Genomic DNA, 26,958 nt, shown 5'->3' with positions numbered 1-26,958 from the left:
ATTGTTGGAGCCTCCGGTGGAGTGATGGGAAAGGGGCAGTCATTGAGAACCCGGCCGCCAGTCCTTTAAGACATCACGAGCTGCTGTAACAAGCAAATCCCTAGAGTGTAGCACAAGGTAATACAAGTTTGTTGCTCCTTTTAAGAGCTAATGCACAGAGACCCAGGCTTTTGCCAGGAATCCCTGAGGATCCCATCATCCTGTCGAGCCTGGGAGTCCTAGCTTTGAGCTTGGAGAAGCAGCAAGAGAGGTTAGGGAGAGCTCCCTGGCCTCCATAGAAGCCAAGCTTGGAAGGGACACACACACACACACACACACACGCACGCACGCACGCACGCACGCACGCATGCATGTGTTCCATTGGTGGGAGCTGGTCACGTGGCCACACTTTGGCTGCAAGGGGTGCTGGGAAATGTAGTCCTGGGCTGGACAGCTGCTCCTCCCAGCCCCCCAAAGGCAACACCACACCATGTAGAAAGGGAGCGTGTGTTTTTGCTGCACAGGCTGCCTCTGGGCATGAAAGGAACCGAGAGGTATCAGTGCGACCCTTCTCAGTGCCCTTGCGTGTGTTCACTTTTCAGCCGAAAACGTGCATTTGGGTTTGAGTAAAATCACGTTCACCTTGGAAGGTGGTGTCAAGGAGACTGACAGCAGAGAGGGTCACAGGGTTTAAATGAGAGTTTGAGCCATTTTTCCTGAAGCCAATCACATAATTTCTCTGTATTTTTTCCAGGGTTTGGGAAAGAGAGTGCCCAGGAGATTTTATTTGGGGGAAAATATCTAAACAGTAAATCATAAGCTGCTGTATTTCTTGCATTTGTGTTGTTGTGGGTTTTTTTCTCTCCAGCTCTGAGCTATCGATTAAGTCTAATTACATCATTCATATAATTTCCCGTGAAATTTAAGTCGAAATTTGCTGAGTAAGGGAAGTAAGCAGGGGACTTAATTAGGAACTTAATCATGTTTGTTTGTTTGTTTCTAGGAGAAAGCAACTATAATCTGGAAAAATAACAATAAACATTTCCTTTCTCCCAAAGCAGTCACCCGCAGGTTCTCGGAGTTGCTAGACGGCTCGGCAGCGCCACTTGAGAGTACCATTGTCGCGGATTCTGTGTGCTGAGTGGACCTGCTGCTGTTCTGGCCCGAACCTGCAGAGCCCTGTCTTCTTTGCAGAGAGCATCCTGCACCAGCCAGGGACCCTGGGACTTGCCTCCATTTGGGAATGGAGCTCATGACTCTCCAGTAGTCAGCCTTGAGGTTCATCTGCGTCCCCCAGAGTTTGCAAAGTTAGGCCACAGAGCAGGACCTCGTCTTCCTCCCAGATCTTTCCACAGGAGAGAGGGTCTCACGCTTCGTAGGTCACATAAATGAGGGGCCCGGCCGGCCTCCCATGGTTTCAGCGTTCGGGGACCGTGACTTTCTAAACGATGTCTCTCTTCCCTCTCTGCAGAAACTCGTGCAGACCGCAGCAAGAAACTCTTCCGGCACTACACGGTCGGCTCCTATGACGGCTTCGATGCTTCCAGGTAAGATGTGATTCTTTCTCTGCCAGGCCCCCTCTGGTCAAAGATGCTCGTAGGTGTCCCAAAAGCGCTGGACCGTCTTGCATGGAGCACTCGGAACCCCTTGGCTTGCTTCACCCTATGGGTCCCCGTCACCCACTGCCCAAACATGGGCTGGGATGATGGAGACCACCGTCTTCCAGAGGACCCGCCCGAGAGGTGGTCTCTGCGCCGCCTGCAGTTTGGGGTCGGGCTGGAGTGCACTCGTGGGATGGCCAAGGGAGAGAGCTGTCTTTCAAGGAGGAGGAAACCTGGCGTTGTTTTGGGGGAAAGCAGTACAAATGGTAAAGATGACAGTGCTTGGCCACAGGAGCCTTGAGGCAGCACCAGCGTATCAGCATCCGCCCCGGGGGGCTGGGGGGTGGAATATGAGAATGCCTCTGGGTTTCCCCTCCTCCAGCCCCCTACAGCCACCAATCTGCTTTCTGTCGCTAAGGATTTACCTGTTCTAGACTTTTCCTAGAAATGGAGTCCTACGGTATGTCATCTTCCGTGAATGGTTTCTTTACCTAGAAGAATATTCTCAAGGTTCATCCATGCTGTAGCATGTATCAGTGCTTCATCCCTTTTTTCCTCTAATTTTTTACTGTGGTAAAATGTAAATAACATACAGTGTGCTGTCTTAACCATTTTGAAGTGTACAGCTCAGTGGCATTCAGTACATTCACGTTCTTGGGCAACCATCACACCGTCCATTTCCAGAACACTTTCCATCTTCCCAAACTGAAACTCCATCCCCATGAAACACTCGCTCCCCTTCCCCTCCGCCAACCCCTGGCGCCCACCATCCTACTGTCTGTCTTCATGAATTTGACTCCTCTAGGGACCTCGTATGAGTGGAGTCATACAGTATTTGTCCTTTTGTGTCTGACTTCTTTCACTGAGCATCATGTCCTCAAAGTTCATCCCTGTTGGACCAGGTGTCACAGTGTCCTTCCTTTTGGAGGCTGAATAATATTCCTTTGTATGGATGGACCACATTTTGTGTATCCATTCGTCCGTGGATGGACGCTTGAGGTGCTCCTACCTTCTGGCTGTTGTAAATATGCGGCTGTGGACATTCGTGTACAGATATTTTTTTGAACACCTGTTTCCAGTTCTTTGGGGTGTATACTTAGGAGTGGAACTGCTGGTTACCTGGTTTTAGCGTTGACCTGTCCCAACCACCTTTCTTTTATAGACAAGATGCGCTATAACAGAAATGCCATTCCCAGCAGAGTAGCCGGTCCCCTCTTCCGGGGGGCTTTGCAGACTCTCCAGTTCTTGCTAAGATTGTCCACTGTTTTTACCTTAAAAGCCCAGGTTGTGATCCTTGGCTTGGCCACCAGCGCAGCCCCGAGAGGGCGCTCAGAGGCTGATGGCTTCCAGGGAGTTACACCCGCCCCTGGCTTCTGCTGATGAGTCTTTATCCGGGTCAGATGAGCCGTTTTTGCCTTAGCAGGAGGCCATCTGTGAAAGTGGACCCTGGGCCCACGGTCAGGGTCAGCATGCTGTCATGCTTTGCTTCTGTTCTCGCAGGGAGGGCGCCTGAGGCTCCGAGGAACCCAAAAGCTGTTGCCATGGTGACTTGGAGGCCTGTCCAGGCTGGGAGTGGGGCTTCGAGGGAAAGAGGGCCTCTGGATGCTGGAAGGGTCCAGGCCGTGTCTTGCCCTCAGGCCGTGGCTTTTGCAAAGCCATGTCCCCGTGAGATCCGTTGTCAGCAGAGAGCAGCCAGCAGGCCACCCTTGGTGTGTGTGTGTGTGTGTGAGGGCGGGTGTGCACGCACACTCAGTGCTCGAGACGGGCAGGGCTGATTGAGCTGGGAAAAGAGAAGACCACGGGGCCAGGCTGTCTGGGCCACGTGCCCTGTGGCTGAGAACAGACCAGGGATGTTCACTGCAGGTCGGCCGACAGAGGGCATGTGGAACCATCGTAGCTGTTAAGTGATAGGACAGAGCCGTCTCGGGAGGTGATGAGCTCCCCATCGCCGGGGGAAGTCAAGCAGGGTGGGCATCGTCGTGGCGGAATGTCGTAGAAGTTTGGACTGAATGACCTCCGGGATCACGGCCAGGTCTGCATCCCTGTTTTGGCCCCAGATGAAGGCTTGCGTTCTACGTATATACTGACCACCTGCTCAGTGCCAGGGCGCAGGACCACAGAGGAGGGGGACAGCTGGACGCCCCTGGGTCACATGGTAGCTTCTGAGCAGATGGTAGAAGCTCTGACCTTGACCGCGGTTTAGGAGCCAGCCCTCCTCTCCCACAAGAAGGAATCGGGCCGTGGGCCTCACTTGACGAGCTGTCGCCACGAAAGAAATCAGAGTAACGACCGCGCTATTTGTTGACCTCCTGCCACGGGCCAGCCGCCTTGCATCGATCCCAGCACCGCCGACCACCCACCCGCCCAGCAACCTTGAAATTGGTGTCATTCTCCGCTTGGCAGGAGGTCGCTGGAGAGGAGACAGGAGGGCCTGAGTGTCTCAGACACAAGTGTCTGAAGCCATCAGAGTACAGAGCCCGTGCCCTCAGCCCCCCTAACCCCCCACCAAGGTGAAGATGTTACTGCCCCAGGCTGGCCAAGGGATCAGCCTGGGATTGAGGAAAGCTAGTTCAAGACAGAACCATCCCCCTGTGACGGGTATTGGGAGGATGGACAATGGTGTTGCCTTGGTTATCGCAGGGCCTCCGAGCTTTTCCATAAAGGGTGCAGGGGTCAGCCTGTGGCATCCTGGCGCCTCCCGGAACTGGCCTTATCCAGACTGTGAATTTGACAGAGGCCATGGAGGGCAGGCAGTGAGGGAGCCTGGGGCCCCGACGCACCATTGTCACCCACGCGGCTGGTGGGGGCGGCTCTGGAGCACATGCCACAGTGAGAGGCCGACCTCTGGTCCTCTGGGTGCACGGCAGAAAGCGTCCGAGGGAAGTGCATGCCACGGTGCGGGCTCAAACCAACCGGCCGCTTGTTAGCCTGCTTCCGAATTCATGTTAGACGTGGCCTAATGAGGCGCAGAGGTCTGGGGGCCGCGCCAGCCCCCGGGCCAATTACCTGCAGTCGGTGGTTGGGTGATCGTCCGGGCAGGCGGTTCGTGGCTGAGGCTGCCCCAGTGCCGACGCAAATGTGATGAAGGAATATGCCATGGGAAATGAGACTCAATGGAGACAGTTTCTGAATCAGGCAGGAGGGTTCTCCCCTTCCCACCCCCTCTTATGTCAAAAACTTTACTCAGAGATTCAGGGCTGAGAGCGGAATGGTGGGAACACACCCGGTCGTGGTTGAACGTGTCTAGTTGCTCCAGCTGATTCCCTCCTCAGATTCCCTGCCATCTACCCAGCCTGCACCTGACAAAAGGGTCTAGAAACGTGGACACGTGGTCAAGGTCAGAAGGCAGAGGACCTGGGGGGCCATTTCTACAAGGACCTTACAAATATTTCAATGTCATTTTTAGAAACACTTCTCAACACTAGGGAGTGGAGTCTCAAGTTCTCACTGCCCTTAAATCAGATCCCGAGCCTTATTCGCTTGGGGCCTCCAGGGGGAGGCAGAGAGGACCTCAGGGTCTCATCCTAGGATGATTAGACTTCATCCATCCATCCACCCAACCAGGTACCCATCCATCCAACTACCTGTCTACTCAGCCAACCAGCCAGCTAGCTGTCTTCACAGCCATCTGCCCATCCATCCATCCATCCATCCACTCAGCCATCTACCCATCCATCCACATCCATCCACATCCATCCACATCCATCCACATCCATCCACATCCATCCATCCACTCAGCCATCTACCCATCCATCCACATCCATCCACATCCATCCATCCACTCAGCCATCTACCCATCCATCCATCCATCCATCCATCCACTCAGCCATCTACCCATCCATCCATCCATCCATCCACTCAGCCACCTACCCATCCATCCATCCATCTATCCAATTCATCCATCCATCCATCCACCTACCCATCCATCCACCTACCCATCCATCCACCTGCCCACTCATCCATCCATCCATTCATCCCCTCCATTCATCTATCCATCTGTTAGCCAGTATTCAACACAACCTAACTATTCAGGAAGCTAAGGGTATGGGGGTAAACAAGACAAGCTCAGTCTCTGACCTCATGTAGATTAAAGTCTAATTAGCGAAGACAACAACAAGGTTAACAAATAAATAAGCCAGAAAATCCCTCTTTGTGGTTATGCTGTGAAGCAAATCAGCAGTCCTGTCGGGCAGTCTCTTCGTCAGGTTGGGGAAGGCCCACTTTGGGTAGGGAGCCGGAAGGGCTCTCGGAGGAAATAACTTTTGAGTTGAAACCTGAAGGTCAAGGAGGAATCAGCAAATGCAAAGGCACTGGGGTGAAAAGAACCTGATGTGCAGGGTGGCAGGGCACGAGGAGGGCAGAGAAGACAATGTCAGGGAGGACCTGAGGCTTCGTGGAAGGAGTTTGCATTTTCCACGCTTGCAGTCGGAGGAGACTGGAGGGCTTTAAACACAAGAGTGACATGGTCTGGTTCACTTGGCTGCAGGAAAACAGACAGAAGGATGAATGGGTGAGTTATGAGACCATTGCCACCATCTTGGTGTGGTTTGGCGATGGTGGTTTGGCCTGGAGAGGAGGTGGAGAGGGAGGGTGGGTGGATTTGAGGTATGGGGCGAAGCTGGAGTGGGTGGAACCCGCCGAGGCACTGGATGTGGGGATGAGGGACAGCAAGGGGGGGCTCCCCACCTTCCCTTGGGTTTTGCAGGGAGGAGTACCCAGAGGTGTGGGGGCTTCAGACCCAGTACCTGCCGGCACCTCTTGTGCACCTCCAAAGCCGCACAGGCAGCTTCTCTTCCACTTGGAAGGAACGTGCTCACAAACAGCTCTGGGAAAGGGTCTCAGAAGGTGCGAGAGTTCATTATTCCTCTCCCTTGGTGAGACCAATTTGCTCTTAGAGATTGAATTAGAAGGATGGCAAATCATGCCTGTCCACCAGTTGAATATCCACTATCTGTAGCTACTTATTTTCATGGCGTTCTGACATCATAGTCCAATTTTTATATCTTTTTAAATTGGTAATTGGAAATAGATACACACAGTTCAAAAATGCAAAGTGTGCACAAGTGCTACAGCGTGAAGAGTACGGCTCCCTGTCGTCCTTAGCACGCAGCCCCCGTTTCTGTCCCCAGAGAGAACCTGCGTTACTGGTTTCCTGAGGATCTTTCCAGAGATGGTCTCTGAGTACAGAAGCATGTGTGCATATTATCTGAAGCCCTTTAAAGCCCTTGATAATAGAGCATGCTAAGTTTTCGATCTGACTTTCCAACTAAGTCCCTGTGTGACTTTGGGCAACTTGCTGTCCCTCTCTGAGCTTCAGTCCCTGACCCACAACCATGTTTGCAGAGTGGAGATCATGCTTCCGACTGGTGCCATGTCCCCAGCGGTGTTCATGTAAGAATGAATGAAAAAACATGTGTTTAGCACTTGCAGCTCCTTCGAAGCATGGGCTATATAAATCCAGAGAGATGCGGAATTGTGAACGCGTGTGTGGGTAGCTGGCTTTCCTTTGAAACCCTAACTCTGTGTTCTGGAAGACTGCCTCAGTGTGTAGGTAGTAAGAACTGAATGGCAAGAAGCATTGATTTCCCCCATTCTTCCTCCACCATCATTTTATATTTTTATATTTTTTATTATGCCTTAGACTCAAAAAAGAGGGATCAATCTACAACATGCTCCGGCTGGATTCGTAAGGAAACATACTCTTGTTTTTCTCTCTCTTAACTGATGGCTGGGCCCAGCGGTTAGTCATGGAGCCCTCGGGGCAGCTCCTTTGTGGTAGGGAAAGAGGTGGTTTTGCTTTTTATTCAATAGATATCTGTATTTTAAATTTTTTAATTTTTACATGTCTGCATCTTAATTTTTTTTATTCTAATTTTTAATTTTTTTAATGATGTATTGCTTTCGCAATTTTGTGAAACCAAGGAAGAGAGGGGTGGCTCTCTGGGCACAGAGTCAGAAGTCACCCCAACTGGGCATCCCCACTCTTCCGTCTCCCTCTCCCAGGGTGACCACTTGCGTACATATGGCCGCTGGGATCCAGGTCTCCATTGGCAGCAGTCACAGCCCCAGGGAATGTGCCCCAGTCTGAGCCTGTTATGGTTCCCCCCAAAAAATGCTCTTCTCTGCAGTCTGGTCCCCCCTCCTCCCTTTCTCCTCCCTTTCCTCCTCACTCAATTCATCACGAGGGTCTGAGGAGCCCTGCCCCCTCCCCCCGACGCCCTGCCGCCCCAGGTGGGGCCCCCTCAGTGCTGGTCCGCACTCTCTGTGCCCCCCTCCGCTGTCTGACTGCCCAGGAGACCCGCTCCTTAGTCACTCTCAGGCTAACATTTTCCCTCCCGTCACAGATTTTGGTCCAAGTGCTACGTGCATGTAATAAAGTAAGTCATTAATTTAACCAAACCACAAGGCAGGGCTGGGAAAGGAAGGAAAACTTTGTCTTTCCACCTCTCCCCAGCCTCATCCACACAACCCCAGATGGCAGAGGGACCACTTTAACTGTTTTTGCTTCATTCTTTGGATGGTTACCTCCGTAACCCTCCGATTACCTCCTTATGTCTTAATTTAACAGTGTAAAGCACCACTGATTCTTTGCTGTAAAAGATGAGGCTTTCATCCATCTACCACTTCTCTCCCCAGTTTTGAACAGTTACTGTTGATCTGCTGATTACCTTTCAGTAACATTCTCAAATTCCTCTCTTGCTTAATAAATTTTAGACAGTATCACTTGACCCTTTGTTATATTTATGTCCATATTTAAGCGTTCTAAGTTCTGTCTCTAAGTTGGATTCGAAAGTTAAAGACCGGCAGAAAACAGTACATTATTATGATAATGTAAGTGTTTACGTGAGTACCAAGAATGGGGCTAGGACGCCAGTTCTTCTTTATAGACCCATGAGAAGGGTCTTCCTCACATCACAGACCAGTGGATCCTTTTTTCTTCTACTCCGTCAGTTGTTCAAAATCATGACAAATTTTAGCTTAACATTAGGGTCATGATGTTCGCATTGCCTTTCTTCTCTTCTTGTGGGAGAAGAATTATGTCTTCTTTTGTATGTCATCAAAATATCATCCTGTTTCTTATGCATCACTGGGATCTCTGTCACTGTCATTGGAGGCCTCTGGCTCTCGGCCCCAGTGTGGAGTTCCCAGTGGACAGTTATCATTCTGGGTGTCCCCCTCCTTGAGCTACTGGATAAGAGCGCTGTGTCTTTATCCTTGTTCTGCTGGGACACACATTCGAGTAACAACCTCAAAAAAGGCACCTAGAGTAAAAACTCTCATATCTGAAAAGTCTCCGATTTTCAGACGTGCTCAATTTTGCAGAATTCCAGATTCAAAGTGGTTATCCTTCTGAATGATAAAGGCATCCCCTCCTTTTCATCTCACCTTTCCTTATTGCTGGTGACACGTTACAGTGCTGATTCTTTGTTTCCTCCCTGGAACTTTGTAGGAACGTCATTGTAGTCATTGCATCTATTTTCCTCGCTGCTCTGAAATGCCCTGGTGATGGGTCTGGGTGTGAGTCTTATCTCTCTCCATTATCTTCACTCTCCTGGAGGCTCCTTCAGACTGAAGCAGCTTCAGCTTTAAGAATATCCTTGTATCCTCCCCCTGAAAAACTCCCTCACTTCTCCGTCTCTGTCTTTCTGGATTTCCTGCTGGACCATCTGAGTTCGTTCCCCTTGTCCCTTGTTCTTTCTCATGTTTTCTAACTCTCTGCCTTTTTGCTCTGTATTCTGGGAACTTCCTTCAACTTCCCACCCGTCCCTGTAAGTTATTATTTTGGCCATCACATTGTCATGTTCCAAGAGCTCTTTCTTTCAGTGATGGGATAAGCTTCTAAGGCTTGAGAAAAGTGGTTTCTGGGTTTTTGGGGGGATAAACCAGACAGCCTTGCATGGGCAGGTCTCTGCACACAGCTGCTCTCAAGGCAGAGCCCAGGCCAGTGTGTTTCCCTTTTGGAGTGAGCACGCACAGAGGAGCGGATGACGGGGTGGGGATGAGAGCAGGTCCCGGGGATGCTGGGTCCACGCTGGGTGGTGGAGAGCGGGGCCGCCCTCTGGTCAGGGAGGGGTGTGCGGTGCAGAGGGCTCAGACCCGCGTTCCCCCCCCAGCCTCACCTCACCAGCTCCATGACCCAGACAAGACCATTCACTCCGCTCCACCTGGTGTCGAAAACCAGCAAATCAGCAGCTGTGATTCTGCCTCGGCCACAGGGATTTGAATAGATAGTTATTCAGGAAGCAGAGCACAGGCCTGGCTCTTAGTATGTGTCCTGGTTGTGCTCTGGTTCCCAGCCCCTCAGGACAGCCAGGGGTTGCTGGCTTGGCAGGGTCAAGTGGACTCTGGCCTCAAAGCGCTGGACTTGGGGGCTTTGGGTCCTCCTGGTGTCCCCGGACCCATGTGAGGGGAGGTTGCTCTGGCTGGGGAAATACTCAGACCCTCTGCAATGGCAGGAGTCTCCTCTTGACCGGCCTGGGGACCCAGCTCAGAAACTGCTCTGCAGGGGGTCTTCCAGGTTGGGGGAGGGGCGCTTTACCGGAGCTGCTGAGCCTGGCCGACGAGGACCCCAGGGCCACCCTCCTCCAGGGCAGAGAAGCTGAGGCTCTCAGGGGCCCAGGGCTCTCTCATCAGCCTTTTCAAGGAGGCTCTGGCCCCTTTTTTCTGGACCTCAAAGCCCCTGCCTGGGGGCCGGGGGGTGGGTCTCTCCCCACAAGGGAGCCGCCTGGCTCGGTGCTCCCTCAGACCACATTTAGAACACGCCCAGGTGGCCAGCGGGTGTGTGGGCTGGGGGAGCGCAGGCGGATGGGGGGACGATGGAGAAACAGCCAAGGCGGAGCCGGGGGAGGCTTGGGTTCCAGGCACAGCTCCAGGCTGGACCCCACTGTGGCCTGCCTGTTCCCCATGGGGATGGAGCAGGTGAGGACCACGTGGCACAAGAACCTCCCAGCCCCCAGAGCACCCGGCCGGGGGACCCGGCTGGTTCTCCCTAATGTTTAACAGGGTCACTGCCACCAAGGCAGCCTCCTGCCCAACTGCCTGGCCTCTCCCTGCCCCTGTCCTGTCTCCGCTCTGGGTTGTAGCTTTTGCCAGTGCCCATAGTGTGAATATTCCCGCCGTGGCTGATTTCAAGCTGCCCACGTGAGGTCACCAGATGCAGAGACAGCCCTGCGAGCAGGCAGGAGCCCCCACCGCCTCCCCTGGCCAATGTCCACATCCCTCCAACCCCCGCGGCCCTGGCTCAGGGTCTGAGACAGGGCCAGCCCTCAAATATGTGACCAGGTGAACTAATCTGAAATCCTGGGGGCAGCTTCAAGCCCAAGCCAACCGGCTCAGATGCCAGGGTCCCAGTCCCAGCTCTGACACTGGCCACCTGCCTGGGCCTCAGTTTCCCCACCTGTAAAATGGCTACATCATCCCCAATGTCTCTACTGGCTATAGACTCTACACTCTGCCTGAAACTGCTGTCACCACCAGCCGATGGGCACCTGTGAGTGAACCTCCTGGGAACTGCAGACCCTGAGATGCAGGCACAGGCAGCTAGTGGGGATGCCAGGCCGAGGAGGAGATGAGGAGGTTGGTTCTCAAAGTGGCACCCAGTCGGCCCTTGGGAGAAGCCCGTGCTGAATCCCCACTTCTGGCCAAGGCCTGGTGCTTCAGGCCCTCCTCCAAGAAGCAGTAGGGTCTTTGGTGTCTGACTTGGGAGGAGCCAGATGGAGAGGCAAGTAGACCCCCGTCACCTGAGCCAGGGGGTAGCTGGGGAGCTGCTCTGCCTTTGCCCCTTCCGTCCTGCACCTGCTACATCTGTCTCCTCCAGGACAGGACCGGGGCTGACTCTGACTTGTCACCTTTTCCCTGGTATCTGACGTAGGGCTTGGCAAGTGCTCAACCCTCAGAGAATGGGAAGTGGGGGGTGAAAGCGGATGCAGGGGATGTGGGGACAGGAAGTGGATAGATGGATGATTGATGGATGGGTGGATGGATGATGGATGGACAGATGATGGATGGGTGAGTGAATGGGTGGATGGATGATGGGTGAGCAGATGGGTGGATGGATGGGTGAATGAATAGATGGATGAATAGATGAGTAGATGGGTAGATAGATGAATGGGATGGAGGTGGATGGATGATGGATGGGTGGATGGAGGAGATGGATGGATGAGTGGATGGATGATGGGTGGGTAGATGGATGACCGATGGATGGGTGGTTGGATGATAGATCAGTGGGTGGATGGATCGGTGAATGAATAGATGGATGAATAGATGAGTGGATGGGTGGATAGCTGAAAGGATGGAGATGGATGGATGGATGGATGGATGGATGGATGGATGGATGGATGGAAGGATGGGTGGGTGGATGGATGATGGGTGGATGGATGGATGGATGGATGGATGGATGGATGGATGGAAGGATGGGTGGGTGGATGGATGATGGGTGGATAGATGGATGATTGATGGATGGATGGATGGATGATGGGTGGATAGATGGATGATGGGTGGATAGATGGATGATGGATGGATGGATGATGGGTGGATAGATGTATGATTGATGGATGGATGGGTGGATGATGGGTGGATAGATGGATGACTGATGGATGGGTGGATGGATGATGGATGGACAGATGATGGATGGGTGAGTGAATGGGTGGATGGATGATGGGTGAGCAGATGGGTGGATGGTGAATGAATAGATGGATGAATAGATGAGTAGATGGGTAGATAGATGAATGGGATGGAGGTGGATGGATGATGGATGGGTGGATGGAGGAGATGGATGGATGGGTGGATGGATGATGGGTGGGTAGATGGATGACTGATGGATGGGAGGTTGGATGATAGATCAGTGGGTGGATGGATCGGTGAATGAATAGATGGATGAATAGATGAATGGATGGGTGGATAACTGAATGGATGGAGATGGATGGATGGATGGATGGATGGATGGATGGATGGATGGGTGGATGGAGGAGATGGATGGATGGTTGCCTGAGTGAGTGGGTTGGTGGGTGAGTAGATGGAAGGAAGGCAGGCAAGCCATGGCTCTGGCCTCCTCACGTAGAGCATAGGCATTTCCGAAGCAGACGCGGCCAGGTAGCAGACGGCAGCCACTGGCCTCTCCCTGGTAGCCAGTCAACCGCAAGTCCTGTCGATTCCCTTGGCTGGGCCTCCTCCCCCATCGCTGCAGCCTGGGCCAGATTCAGATCCCCCCTCCCTCACCTCTCACCGGGACCGGGCTTCAGTCCTCTGACTCACCTCCCAGCTGCCAGCACCTTTGTCCCCCTCCCAGTCCGCCCACTCGAGTGGTATTTCTGAAATGTGAGTTTCCTGCATGCGTACAACCTGCACTGGACGCAGTACTTTCGGCGCCTTTGTGTGTCGTACGAGGACCTCTCCTCCCCCCGCAGGCCCCTTTGCTCCCCCCGTGGCGCTCTGTGCCTTTGCCCTGGCTGGCTCTGCTTCCCAACACACACTCACCCCACGGGAGCGTCCGTGTCCTGTTCTGTGCAGATGAGGAAACCCACATCGGGGCGGCCAGGTGCGCTCAGCCTCAGCCTTATGAGGATTTGAGGGACTTTCTCCTTTAGCGCCATCTTATGCCCATTTTTGATATATTATGTTCTGCGAGGGCCCTTTCTTCCCTGTGTCTTTAAGAATCATTCCAGTGGGGCGTGCCCACCTCACAGGCACAGTTTCCTTTAGGAGTGATGAATATTCTGGAACTACACAGAGCTGGTGGTTGCCCAGCATGGTAAATGCACTAACTTCCTCTGAAGTGTTCGCTTCACAGTGGTTAATTTCACGTTTTGTCGATTGCACTTCCATTTTTTTGAACAGAAAATTATCTAGCTTTTTCTAAAGGTGGGTTTAGTCCGAGGAGCAGGCAGGCAGGACCGGCCCCAGGCAGACAAGCGAAGGTAAGGGCCGGGTCCCGGGGCGTAGGGAGAGGAAAGGGGCAGCTGCATTCTGCCCTCCAGGGCAGATGGACACCTGTCTCAGCCCCCAGGACACTGGCCCGGATGCAGCCCCCCGGGCCTGCAGGAAGGCGTGGCCTGGAAGCCCTGCTGCCTTCTCTCCCCGGGAGGTGGGTTACACCGTCTGCAGCCCCAGGATGTCTGTCCACACTCTGGGTGGCTCCAGCCAGCAAGCAGGGCTTTGCAGATTCCTGTCCGACTCCGCTAATCAAGGTCCAAGTGGAGGCTGCCGCGGTGGGCGGAAGCCTGGCGTGGCAGATGGCGCCGTTGTGTCCCCGGTCCCTGGCCTGGAGTTGGCCCTGTGGAGCCCAGGCTGTTTGTGGATGAACAGGGACTGGAGGATGAGCAAAGGGGGCCTGGGGGGCCGGTGGGGAGGTGAGCTCTACGGAAGGTTGGAGCTGCCGAAGCCGGGTTCCGGCTGGAGATCGGGAGGTTCTTCTGTCCTGTTCAAAAAGTGTGCTCACAAATCACCTTTTTTGCCCAAGCCTCTGGGGACTCTCAGATGGGAAGGCGGGGGTCCCCTGGCAGCACCGCCTGGGGACGTGGCTGGGATTGAGGTCAGGGATCTGAGTCGGGTACCGAGAAAATGTTAGGGTCTTTGGTTTCATCTTTTTGAATCACGATGTCTCCACTCAGGAAACGCACAAATGCCTTACCTCTCCCCTATTCTCTTCTTGTCTGTGTGCTTAGAGCTTCTTTGTCCTGATGGGGACACCGAGGCAGAGAGGCATGTGACCTATTGGAAGTGCCAGAGCCATCGGCCCTCCTCCACTGGAAGGACAGTGGGGGCACATGTGCATCCTGCCGGGCACAGCCTAGGGGCGGGGGATGCCTGTGTCCTGCCCCGGTGTTCCTGCCGTGGCCTGCACTTCCCGATGGGGAGAGCGTGAGGGAATGAGTGGCATTGTCTTAGGAAACCAGGGAGTGGGTCTCTGAACGTGCATGGTGTCAGGCTCTGGGGGCCATTTCCCACATCTCAGGGTGATGAATGGATGAGGCGATGGGTTGATGAAGACCCTTGGGAGGGGGACGTGGATACCGAGAAGGGGGGAGCACAGCGGGGACCCAGCACTTCGTCCATCTCTTGTTATGCGTTCATGGAGAAAACACGCATCATATGTGCAGAGATTCTGTTTGATGTAATTGGCATGTGTGGTCAGCTGTATAACGGCCCCCAAAGACGTCCGTGTCAAGTCCCCAGCACCTGTGCATGTCACCTTATATGGCAAGAAACGGAGGTCTTTGCAGATGGGGTTAAGAATGTCAAGATGGGGACATTATCTGGGATTATCTGCGGGGGGCGGGGCTAAATGTCATCACAGGTGTCCTTATAAGTGGGAGGCAGAGGGGGATTTGACTACAGACAAGGAGGAGACCACGTGATGACAGACAGAGGCTGGAGGGACGTGGCCACAGGCCCAGGGATGCCTGGAGTCCCCAGGAGCTGGAAGAGGCAGGAAGGACCCTCCTCTAGGACCCCTGGAGGGAGCCGTCCCAGCCGATGCCTTGGTTTTGGCCCGGTGACAACTGACAGTGAACTTCTGCCTCCAGAACTGTGAGAAATTTCGCTTCCTCTGTTTGAAGCCAGCCAGTGTGCTGTCACTCGTCACAGCAGCCCCAGGACACTCACGCAGGGTCAACGGGAGGTGACACGTTTTGCAGAAGCAACGGAAAGTGGGTGCTGGTCGGCAGGGGGAGGGCAGGCCGCTGCATTGAACAGAGACACCGGGTGGACCCCGCTGAGAAGGTGCGGGTGGACCAAAGACGTGGCGAAGGTTGGAGAGAGGGGTGAGGGGAGCAGTAGAAGAGAGACAGCTGGGCCGGGAGCGAAGCGGGTGCCACCACCTCCCAGGGCGAACCCTCTCCTCCGAGTCCCCGCTTGGCCCCCTCCGCTGTTTCACCTCAGGCGTGTCACCATCTGTACTCCATTTCCTCACCTGTGGGGTGATCCCTGACCCCTAGGCATAGGGGCACTACCTGCTCTCCTACCATTTAGGGCGTGGGCCCCCGGGTGCCCAGAAGCCTCCTCCTGGCAGGTAGCTGGGGCCCTTCCGGTCTGGGGAGTACGACAGTGTCACCATCCTGGACACGCCTCGCTGTGCCCTTGAGGACGTCTTTCTATCTGGTCAGTCCCTAAAACCACTTGCTGGGTCAGATGCACTCCCGAGACCTCCCCCTGGGGCTCACTTGCACTCTGGCCGATGGCACGGGGCCCCCGTTTCTGTCACAGGGAAAAAGCAGCTGCCTCCAACCTGGAGAAAGTCCCCCTCACCCCTGGTGGGTTCCCTGCAGGTTTCAACCTAAACAAGTCTAGATCCTGTTCTTATAAAACCAAGGTTGTTCAGCCATCAGCATCCTCGTGCAACCAGCGCAGAATCCCATGTGTTCAGGACATCGGGAGCGGGTTTCTGTTCCTGAAACCAAGAGCTCCAACTGATAGACCAAGAAAGGATGGGTTTTCTCTGAGGGGCATTGGGGGCTCCCTGTCCCCACCCCGGGTCACGGTGTTGGCAGGCTGCGCTCGATCCACTACTTGAACCAAAAGGACTGAGCAGGCAGGAAACTGAACGATCTGGGAACCCGGCATGCTCCAAGTTCACTGCTCCCCCTGCGAAAACGGGGTGCATCCCCCGTCCCCGGCGAGGCAGTGGGCGCCCAGGGCTGGCGGTGGATCCAGTTTCCCGGAGTAGCTGGGGTGGATGCCCAGCGATGTGCACCTCTCGGCCTTCATGGAGATGATTCCCCAGGGGGCCTGAGTTCCATCTTTATCTCATTAGTTTCTGTGCTGGGAATCTGATGGACTCTTTAACCTTGCCAGCCGAGGTGCCCGCCAGCCCCGACTAAAATTCGTCAGCGTCGCGTGCTGGATTAGAGTCGGGTCTTACAAAGAGTTTTCTGCCAAATTCTCCTCCACCGGGGACCTGGAAACACGGAGGAACACTTCCACGCGCGAGCTGTTCTTGGGCGCTCCCCAGGGTGACCCTACGCGGCGGAGCAGGGGCCCCTGAGACGCCCATGTCACCACCCAGCTCTCCTCCCAGTCAGGGCAGGTGACAGCAGAGCCACCAGGAAATGGCATGTTTGCTGTTTCCGTGGGTAACTGCATGTGATCTAATTACTGGCCTGGCTTTGTTCCTCCAACCCCGGGAGAGCGTGGCTTACAAGGAAAGAATGCGTGAATGTGTCCGCGCGGTACTGTCTGCCCGCTCCTGTGCCGGTGCCCGTGCCCACCTGCTTCTCCCCCCACCCCAGCATCTCCTCAGGCAGGGCCTGGGACGTGATGAGTCAGCCCCAGATAGGCGAGGTTTAGTGGAAACACCCCCAGCCTGCACGGCAAGCCGGGTCTGTCTCGCCGTCTCTCCACCGGTGGGGAGGGGGGGCTTAGGCGGTGTGGTGGTCCGAGTCGTGGCCCCCCAGAGACGCCACGTCCTGATCTCTGGCACGTGTCTATGTCACATGGCCAAGGATAATTAAGTTTGCACGTGAGACCTTGTCAGCGTGTCAGCTGACCTTAAGATTGGAACATGATAGTGGAGCATCTGGGTGGGCCCCGTGTTGATTGCAGGGTCCTTAGTAGAGGGGGGAAGGAGGGTCAGAAGCAGAGGGAGGGGGGAGATATGACAGAAGAGCAGAGGATGGAGTGATGGAGGAAGGGCCACGAGCCAAGGGGTACAGGCGGCCTCTAGAAACGAAAAGGCGAGAAACAGATTCTCCACCCGGGGCCTCCGGGAGGGGCCAGCCCTGCCACACCTTGATGTTAGCCCCGTGAGACCTGTGACCTCCAGCAGTGTAAGAATAAATCTGCATTGTGGACGCCACCAAGTTTGTGTTAAGTTGTTCCAGAAGCGACAGAAACTAATACGAGTGTTTGTGAGCAGTGAGAACAGACCCTGGCACAGGCCGTTCTGATCCCTGTTTGCCGTGAGCACATTGCTGCCCAGGACAGGGAGAGAGGGCCCCACTCTACAGATGGGGAGACTGAGGCTGCGAGAGTTCCGGCCACTTGCCCAAGGCCAGGAAGACACTCAGGACCCCGGCTCCTCTCCCAGATGGTTCCCACTGCATCCCCTCCCTCACTCATCGGCCTCCTCGGGACCCCCAGTCATCCCGGAGGATTGCGGGACAGGAGATGAGGTCTGGGCTCGTGTGCCCACTGGGAAAATCCACGGTGTCCCCCGGCTCTGAGGCTGTGCCGGGGCCACCCAGGAGGAGGGTAGGTGTTTGCTGCTGCAGAGGCCCCAGCCAGAGCCCACCTGCCTCCGGGAACGAAGGCGCTGGCCGGGAGCACGGTGCACAGGGCAGAGCCGGGACACGGAGGCCGGACTCACGCAGCACCTGGAGGAAGGCCACCTTGACCAGTGTGACATCACGACGGCGCCCAGCCTGCTCCTCGCTTGCCTTCTCAGTGCTGCTCCCCCAGGGAGCCGGCCACCCCTGGTCAGGGTGCTGGCTGTCCCGGGAGCCTCGGGAGACCGTGGGGCCCTGAGGGACCCATCCCGGCCCCGGCACCTGCGCAGAGGTTTGTGCAGACAGAGCGCGGAGCCGGCGTTCACAGCCTGAGCCCACGGCGTCCTCTCCGGGCAGCCTGTGCGGCCACGTCACTCCCCAGGTCACTCCCTGGATGAGTGACCTGGGCTGCCCTGCAGGCGCCCGCACACTGGGCAGCTTAGACCAACACAGATTTGTCCTCCCCCAGTTCGGGAGGCCAGAAGTCTGAGATCAAGGTGTGGGCAGGGCCCTGCTCCTTCCTGCCTTTTCCAGCTTCTGGGGCCCCGGCTGTCCCTGGGCTTGTGGCCACGTCGCTCCGGTCTGTTCCTGGTCTTCACATTGCTTTCTCCTCTTCCCTCTCTGTCTCCCCTCTCACGAGGGCACCTCTCACTAGGTTCAGGGCCCCCCGGATTCAGAACGATGTCTCCTCCATCCTTACCTTAATTACTTTTGCAAAGACCCTGTTTCCTAATAGGTCACATTCCGAGTTCAGGGTGGACATGAATTTTTGGGGAACGCCGTCCAGCCACTGTACGTATGTCTTCCCTCGGGCACACGAGCGCCCCCAACGAGTGCCCAGGACTGACACCCGCCTGCCGCCACCCTCTGTGCACCCCCAGAGGCAGAACTCACACCCTGGGTGGGCCCTGGGGGCTTGGAAATGGATCACCCTGTGTGCTGGCACGAGGGCCGCCAGGAGCCTGTAGGGCGCTGGGGTGGGTGGCAGGCAGTGGGCGAGGAAAGGTCTGGGCCAGGCCTGGGCTCTGACAGGGGACTCAGGTCACACACAGAAACCACCCGGTGCCCACTGTGCACGGAGACACCCCAGGCTCTGGGGAGGGCGGGGCCAGCAGGAAGGACAGCACCCTGCCCTCCCCACCCCAGGCCCCATCCGGGGGGGGTCCTCCAGGGACGTGGGGAGAGGAAGGGAGGTCGTTTCAGACTGTTGTCGATCTGGTGGAGTGAAGGGAACAGGCCGACGGCATGGGGCAGGCGGCTGGAAGGGGCAGGGAGGCGTTTCAGGAGAGGTCACCTGAAGGGCGAACCTGCAGGGGGGACTGGGGGCCCGTCCTTCCCAACTCCCTTGCTGCTCCAGGGCTAAGGCTCTGGTCCTCACCCGGCTCGGGCACAGCGGCCCTTTGTGTTAGTTGTGGGGAGACAAGACGTGGGTCCCAGGCCCCCAAGTTCTGCAGGGCCTGGAGGAGCTGCCCCAGACAGCGCACGTCCCAAAGAGGATGCTGAGGGCCAGGGAGGAGATCTGTGGTCTCCCTCCGCCGGCCAAGGGGGCTCTGCAGCCCAGCACCTCCACTGGATGCCCAGCTCCGCCCCCTGGCAGCTGTATGACCTTGAGCTTTGGATCAGCCGGGATGCTTAGGGAGTCCGTGTTATGGTTGGCGGGAAATTAGTCTTGGCTAAGACCAAGAAAACCACTTTTATTTCGCTCTCAACTCTCTGAACTGAGTCCATTTGAGACAAGGGACTGTCACCAGCTCTTCCTTGGAAGATTGAAGGTTGTGCAGAACTTCAGGTCTGTGTCACCAGGGCTCCTGAGTCCTCACTGCCAGCAAGCAGCCAGCAAAGGAGTAGGGTCTGGAGGACTCTTTCCCAGCCCAGAACGTAACTTGAAGGCTACTGGACTTATCAGGAAGTCTTAGCATCCTGAAATCTGGGCATGGTCCGTATCCTCTAATCTGTAATCAACCTCCCCACCCTCCCTCTCCAACCTCTAGATGTCCACTAGGAAGCTTTTATTATTTGCAAATAATAAAAACCCCACTAACGGTGGCTGAGGCCACAATGGTGAGCCTGGAGGAAGGCATGTCCACGGTTTGTCCCATGGGTCAGTGGCGTCTCTGTAAGCTTCTTGGCCTTGCCCTCATGGCCACAAGAAGGTGGCCACAGCTCTGCATATCATGTCCTTAGAGCAAATCTTATGCAAGAATATAGGGGAATAAAGCGCCAGGAAGCACTCCTCTGATCTCTCTCCGCCCAAGTAAAATATTTCCAAGAGGGCCCCCAGAGACTCACCCTCAGGTCTCATTGGCCAAAACCATGTCCAGTGACCACCCTTAATTGCAAGGGAGGCTGGGAAAGCAAGGATCTGACTCTTCCAGCCTTGGTAGTAGAAAGCAGGCCGGGGGAAGGAGCTGGGTGTGTGAGAGGGGCAAGGCTCCGTGCCGTGCCTGGAAGTGGGTCCTCCTGGAAGTGGTGGCTTTTGAAGCGGGTTTTGAAAGATGAATAGGACTTCGGTATGTAGCGAGAGCAAGCCTACAGAGCGTGTTCCAGGCAGAAGTAAGAAAATGAGCACAAGAGCAGCACGCCTCTCAGCCAGGAAGCCCTTCTCATCTGGCAGGTGGCCCGTTCGTTGCAACAGGGAGTCGTGAGGCGTGCCCTTTCAGAACTACACATGCTACTTCAACGGCAAACCTTCACACAGAAGGTTTGGTTTCTGCACCATTTTAGGTGTCGGGCCTCTCTCTGCTTTTGGCTCTGCTCACCCCACTGTGTTCTTCCTTGCTTGCATTCGCTGTGGCACACCATTTCCGGTTCTATTTCGATGTGGAGCAGGATGTACCGGCAGAATCTTCTTGGGGTACCCCCAGGGGCTCTCCTCAGATATTGACAGGAAGTCAGAGATGCCTTCTCCAGAATGTGCTACCGGAACCGGCACTCTGCCGCCCTGACAGGTCCTTCCCCACCTGGCCAGTGACCCCCAGCTGTTCAGTGTCATGCAGTCCTAGGTCATGGCACCAGCCCCAGACGGCACGGCTTGGCCTCCAGCTGTGTGTCCTCATGCAAATCACTCAACCTCTCTGTGCCTCAGTTGCCTCATCCAGAGAGTGGGAGTAACAACAGTACCTCCTTCATGGGGTCATCATGAGGATTCAATGAATTTAACACAGGAAGCACTTAGAACCGTGCCTAGTGACCAAAAGTGCTCAAAGACTGTGCATAATAATTATAATGTCTACTATTATTACTTCTCCATTATAACCACTTAAGCCAGAATTCAGACCTCCTCCCACGTTGAGCCAACTAAGCACACAGAAACCCAGACAGAGTAAGGCGGGAGGGTGTCTCTTTGTGTTTCAGAAAGGACTCTCTGTATGATCCTTCTGAACCTTTCTAGGGCACCTCACAGATGACCCCATTTCTAAAAAGTTTTTTTTTTCTTTTCAGAGGAAAAGCTCAGATATATCAAACCTGGCACCTGTGTGCGGTCATATAAGTGTTGCTTGCATAGGAGGATTAAGACTTTCTTAGCTTTTATTATACGTAGGTCCATGTGGGTTATCTTGAGGCACTCATATACATGTATTATTTGTGTCAGTTCAAGTGTCTTCAGGACTTTTAGAACATGTCTTTATAACCCACGGCCCACGGGCCCAATCTGGCCCACCGCTTGTTTTTGTAAATAAAATTTTATTGGAACATAGCTCCGCCCAGTCATTTACATAGTGTCATGGCTGCCTTTCAGCCACAACTAGCAGAATGAGTAGTTACAACAGGGACTCTATGTCCCAGAAAACCTGAAATGTTTACTCTCCGACCCTTCACAGAAAGAAGGGCAACCTCTGATCTAGCATGTTTGCCAAGCTCCTTTCACAGGGCTCCATCCACCTGGAAGTGTGTCTCCTTCACCCTTTGAGTGACTTTTAGAACTGCCCCTTCAGTGGAGGCAATCTCTCATCTCAGCCTCAGCACTTGGAACAAGAATAAAATGTTCCCATGGAAGGAGGTTGGTGGTCTGGGGTGGACAGGAGCGGTGGCCGGGCTCTCCCCTCCAGCCGAGGCCTGGCCTGGGGTTCTCGTGACCTCTCACCTTAGAGGTCAGAGCCATCCTGGGCAGGTGAGCTTGGCAGGGGAACTGTGGGGTCAGGGTGAGCCCTCCATGCCCCTCACCCCACCCAGGTTCCACCTCCTCTCCAAAGCCAGGGTCCCTGAGTGACACCCCCGCTCAGTCTGATTCAGTGGCTTTATAGCTGTGGACAATGCCCACCTCCCCCAGAGGGACTCGGGAACTGGCCTTGCCAGCTGAGCCCGGTGTCTGTCCGCCAGCCCACTCAGCGTGGTCTTTGGGGGCAAACTCGAGACCGACAGATGGGGCGGCCCGGCCTGTCGTTTTGATCACCAAAGGAAGAAAAGTCACAGCATCCCCTTCCTGCACTCCCAGCAAAATGCCAGGAACTTGTCCTGCTCCCCTAGTTTTGGTTTTTTTGTGTGTGTCTGTATTTTGCTTGTGTTCTTTAAAGAACATTCAGTTCAGGGTCAAAGGCCAAGGTGGATGAGTTGGCCCTGCCCCTGGCCGAGCCGCGTGGCCCTGGGCAAACCCTTCCCCCACCAGCTTCATGGACTCTCCTGAGAATGATCCCACCCGCCTGGAGGGTGGGAAGGGTCTTGGGGGAGGTAGTGTGGGAAAGCGGCTTCAACAGGGCTGTGGGCACCGTGCTCCCCACTGAAGGCGGCGGAACAGGAGGGCGACCATCTCTTCCTGGTTTGCCTGGGACCAGCCTGGTTTTAAAACTGAAAGCCCCGTGTCTCGGGAAACCCCTCGGTCCCGGGTAGCCCAGGACATGGGTCACCCCACCTGCATCACAGACCGTACACAAGAGTCCCGGGCTTAGGTGTCATTTGTTGAGTCAGTGAGCATCATTTAAGCACCTACTAGAATGTTCTGACCCCAAGCCCAGAGTGGGTGGGGATCCTGTCCAGGGTCCCGTTGCCAGCCTTTGCCAGAGCCAGGACTAGAAAGTGGGTCGCCTAGAAGTGAGGCGGGCAGGATCAGGCCCCGACCTGGGGGCACTCACACGCCGCTGGGAGAATCAGACTGTAAACAAATAAATCACAATTTCAAATTCAGTAAGTGAAAAGAGAGAGATAAAGCAGAGGGCAAGGCAGAGCATCGGGAACATGGAGGGTGTGTCTGGGCAGTAGGGAAGGCCCCTCTGCAAAGTGACCTCGGGATGTGACCAGTGACGGGAGTCTGGCTCATGAGGACCTGGAACAGCGTTCCAAGGAGAGCGCAGGCACTGCAGTGGAGGCAAGGTTGACCAGATGGCCGCAGTGTGGCTGGAACAGGGAAAATGAGGAGGAGCCCTGGGCAGAGCATGCAGGGTCTTAGCCACAGTGGGGAATTTGGACTTTTACCCGATTCTGATGAGCAGCCGTTGGAGTATTTTTAAGTGAGAAAGATATGATCTGATTTAAGGTTTTTATAATAGTGAATTCAGGGGAGACTTGTCAGGAAGCTTTTGTGGTCCTCACGTGAAAAGATGATGGGGCCTTGGGATACGGGGAGTTCAGGACAGGTGTGCACATGCCGGCTCTGTCTTGGTGCTCCTGCGGATGACACGTACCGACAGGTTGGGAGGGAACAGGGGCTTCAGGAAGACTCCTCGGGTTGGGACCGGCACCTGGGCACTCTGCGTCCCGCTTGCATGGGTACCAAGGCTCTTTTCCTCTGGCCCTGGAACCTGGAGCATCTTTTCCCCGGTTGCTGGGGGGCCCCGTCCTGCAAGGCTGAGCTCCCTGCTTTTCCAGTGACACGGGAAGGCACGTTGCTCATGATGGCAGCACGCAGCGTCTACACAGGCAGAGCCCTGGGGGCTCCTGCCACTTTGAAAGCACAGGGAGGTGCCTGGGCATCCCTTCCTCACGGGCCCCCCGCCTCCTGGCTTTCTGACTCGCAGGAGGGTCATGCTCTAAATAAACGCACGTGAAGGATGTCCAGGCACACCTCCCTTTACTGCACTTTGCTTCATTGTGTATTTTTTTACAAATTGAAGGTTTGTGGCAACTCTGTGTCCAGCAAGTCTGTTGGCGCCATTTTTCCAACATCTGCTCACTTGGTGTCTCTGCGTCACATTTTGCTAATTCTCACATTTCAAACGTTTTCATTGTTATTATATTTGCTACGGTGATCTGTGATCAATGGTCTTTCATGTTACTGTTGCAAAAAGACTACATCTCACTAAAGGTTCAGATGATGGTTAACATTTCTTAGCCATAAAGTATTTTTTTTGTTTTCTATTTTTTTATTTTTATTTTTTTGGCTGTGTGGGGTCTTTGTTGCTGCACGTGGGCTTTCTCTAGTGGCAGCGAGCGGGGGCTACTCTTCGCTGCGGTGTGTGGGCTTCTCATTGCGGTGGCTTCTCTTGTTATGGAGCACAGGCTCTAGGCACGCGGGCTCAGTAGTTGTGGCGCACGGGCTTAGTTGCTCCGCGGCACGTGGGATTTTCCCAGACCAGGGATCAAATCCGTGTCCCCTGCATTGGCAGGCGGATTCTTAACCACTGCGCCACCAGGGAAGCCCAGCCATAAAGTGTTTTTTAATTAGCCTATGTACATTATTTTTGCAGACATAATGCTTTTACACACTTAATAGACTGCAGTGTAGTGTAAACATCACTTTTATATGCACTGGGAAACCAGAAAACTCGTGTGACTCGCTCTATTTCCATATTCCCTTTATTTCCGTGATCTGGAACTGAACCCCCAATATCTGCAAGGTCTGCCTGTACCTTTATAAGGAAAGAAGCCTTGGGGGTGCTCTGCTGATGTCACCAGGAGATTCTTTTACGTAGGGAGCATGTACAAATATTTCAGTTTACGTTTAACGTTTTCAGAATGAACGCATAAGGTACATTCTCACTAGCTGATTAAGTCTGCCACCCTCTGCTGTATGTCACACCCTGTGCTGTGGACTTTCTTTTTTTTTTTTTATTGGAGTATAGTTGATTTACAATGTTGTGTTAGTTTCAGACGTACAGCAAAGTGATACAGTTATATATATATATATTCTTTTTCAAATTCTTTTCCATTGTAGGTTATTACAAGATATTGAATGTAGTTGCCTGTGCTATACAGTAGGTCCTTGTTGGTTATCTATTTTATATATAGTAGTGTGTATCTGTTAGTCCCAAACTCCTAATTTCTTTTTTATTTACCCCATTTCTTATCTCACTGTGATGTTTCAAGGCTGCAGTTGACATCCATATTTTGACATCCAAGGTCACAGAGCTGGTTTGGTGAAACCGGGACCCTCCCCACCCGGGTCTTTCAGCTTCCTAAGTGGCTGGTTTCCCTTCTCGATCACATTTCCATTCATCTCCTCGGGGAGCGATGATCACCTCCTGTCATTATTCTGAAGGCATTTAAGCTGTGTCTTTGTCTTCTCCATTCTTGGCAGGTAACACAGCCTGATCGTGCTTAGGGAATGCTTTGGGGTGATTTATTACAAAGTCATGAGACAATTTAATTTGAATCAAGTTCTTTGCACATTATTGCTTCTATTGGGAAAAACTTGTAATTGTTTATCACGTTAGTGATGAAGAGGGAGATGCCGTGATCATGGCAGGCGGGGCGTGTTCAGGATCGCCTGTTGGAGAAACGGCTCCCGTAAGAGCGCGTCTCCGCGGATTGGGTGGGTGGGCTCCGTGGGGACAGCCCGTCATCCTCACCCGTGAGATGGAGATGATGCGGCTTCACGGGCAAGGCCCCCAGGAGCCAGGAGCCGTGTCACTGGTGAATGAATCGGCCACATTCGTCATCTCCCGCGCGTGACACAGAGCAGCCTCGCACAGCCCGCCTCCCTGAGCACCAAGGTGGCATGGGCTTCCCATCCCCTGGGAGTTAGGGCTGCCTCCTGCTCGTAAGGGGTGAGGAGGGCGAGAGGGCAACACCAAGTGTTCCCCTGACCAGGATGCAGGAAGCAGGATTCAGGGAGCAGCGTGTGTGGCTGCGAGCTGAGAGTGTTGGCGGCGAGTGACAGGTGACTCGGGGAACCCCTCCCGCTCGCTCATGACCCACCAGCCCTTCCCAAGGACCGGGCCTGGCCCTGCCATCTGTGGGGCGGCCCTCTGTGCCACTCCGCAACCAGCACCACCGCCGTGGTGAGCTGGGCCGCCTGCCCGCGACTGGCATCTCTGCCCAGCTGGGACACCTGTTGAGGCCCCTGGCATCCCCCTTGGAAGAGCCGACGGGCTCTCTGTGTAGCCTCATCCTGATGGGCAGAGCCCGGAAATTTCTAGGACAGCCACTGCCATTCCCGGTCCCTATAGGCCCCGCTTTCTAACAGTGTCCCAGTTCCCACCTCCATCGGGCTCTGTCACCGAAATGCGTTTCCACGGGGAGTGATGCAGGCTTCTCTGGGGCTCCGTTTCCCTGCCCTGGAGAAGGCGAGGTCCCCCCCCACAAGTGCTCTGGGAGGGGCTTTCAGAGGTGATACACGTGCCGGCCTCTCCTCCAGGATCTTCCCCGGGTGTCCCCAGGCTGCCCACGTGGCCTCCGCTGCTCTAGAAAGACCCCCCTGGGGCCCTGCACCCTGAGTTCCGGCCGCCCCAGCCCAGATCTCATCAGCTGTGTTCATCACGCCCACAGCCCACATTCAATATACCTTCTTACCACACACACAATCGTTCTGAAATGATTTTGGTAATTCTGCCTTTGGACCCATTTGCCTGTGAGTAGCTCAGTGCAGGAAGACCCCCAGCGGCTTCTGTGATTTCTTTGCCTTGAGCCACATACCCACGAAGTGTCTCCAAGTGAGAAAATCTGACTTGCAGGTAGTTTTCACATGCAAGGGTGCGTGATGGTTACAAAATTTAGCCAGTAATGAAGTTGACCCCACGTTCAATTTCAGAGACACTTAAATTAAACACAGGCTAATTTCCATGTTGTTTGCTGTTTGGATTTTGGAGCCAGTGGATTTTCTTTTCCAGCTTGCAAACATGTTTGTGGGGTCCCCAAAGCTTTGAGGCAGCTGGGGGCTGGGTTGTAGGGCCCAGTTGCTGAAACAGCCCTGCTGCCTGGGCCTGGCAGTCCACACCGCCCCTTCTGCAAGGCTGAAGGGGATCAGCGCTTCTGACCAAGGCACCGCGTCCAGCGTGTGTGCCCCTCCTGCACCCGCGTTTGTGCCT

General features: G+C 54.6%; 2 protein-coding genes across 3 annotated transcripts in view; one reads left to right on the top strand and one right to left on the bottom strand.

Moving 5' to 3' along the window:
* The window catches only part of SHANK2 (SH3 and multiple ankyrin repeat domains 2), a 457,530-nt gene that overhangs the window by 276,900 nt on the left and 153,672 nt on the right, over positions 1-26,958 (top strand). For both annotated transcript variants that reach the window (XM_068555086.1, XM_068555087.1), the window contains one exon: positions 1,451-1,526. In XM_068555086.1, the coding sequence (XP_068411187.1) occupies positions 1,451-1,526 (76 nt within the window). The remainder of the gene's footprint in view (positions 1-1,450; positions 1,527-26,958) is intronic.
* Positions 3,875-13,171, bottom strand: LOC137771344 (splicing factor 3A subunit 2-like). Its single transcript, XM_068554572.1, has 5 exons — positions 13,056-13,171; positions 12,353-12,699; positions 11,826-12,257; positions 11,576-11,644; positions 3,875-3,990 (listed from the first exon to the last, which is right to left on the bottom strand). Exons 1-5 carry the CDS (start codon positions 13,169-13,171, stop codon positions 3,875-3,877), a joined length of 1,080 nt encoding a protein of 359 aa, XP_068410673.1.

Source organism: Eschrichtius robustus, chromosome 11, assembly GCF_028021215.1.
Source record: "Eschrichtius robustus isolate mEscRob2 chromosome 11, mEscRob2.pri, whole genome shotgun sequence".
Lineage (NCBI taxonomy): Eukaryota > Metazoa > Chordata > Mammalia > Artiodactyla > Eschrichtiidae > Eschrichtius > Eschrichtius robustus.
This window is presented reverse-complemented; position numbering and strand designations above follow the sequence as displayed.

Coding starts and splice junctions, on each gene's coding strand:
- LOC137771344 (XM_068554572.1), bottom strand. CDS start 13,171: ATGGCGCTAAAGGAGAAAGTCCCTCAAATCCTCATAAGGCTGAGGCTG. Junction 12,700..13,055: donor GACACGGACGCTCCCGTGGG/GTGAGTGTGTGT, acceptor ACTGGCTACCAG/GGAGAGGCCAGTGGCTGCCG. Junction 3,991..11,575: donor CACTCACCCATCCATCATCT/GTCCATCCATCA, acceptor TCTCCTCTCCAG/CGACCTCCTGCCAAGCGGAG.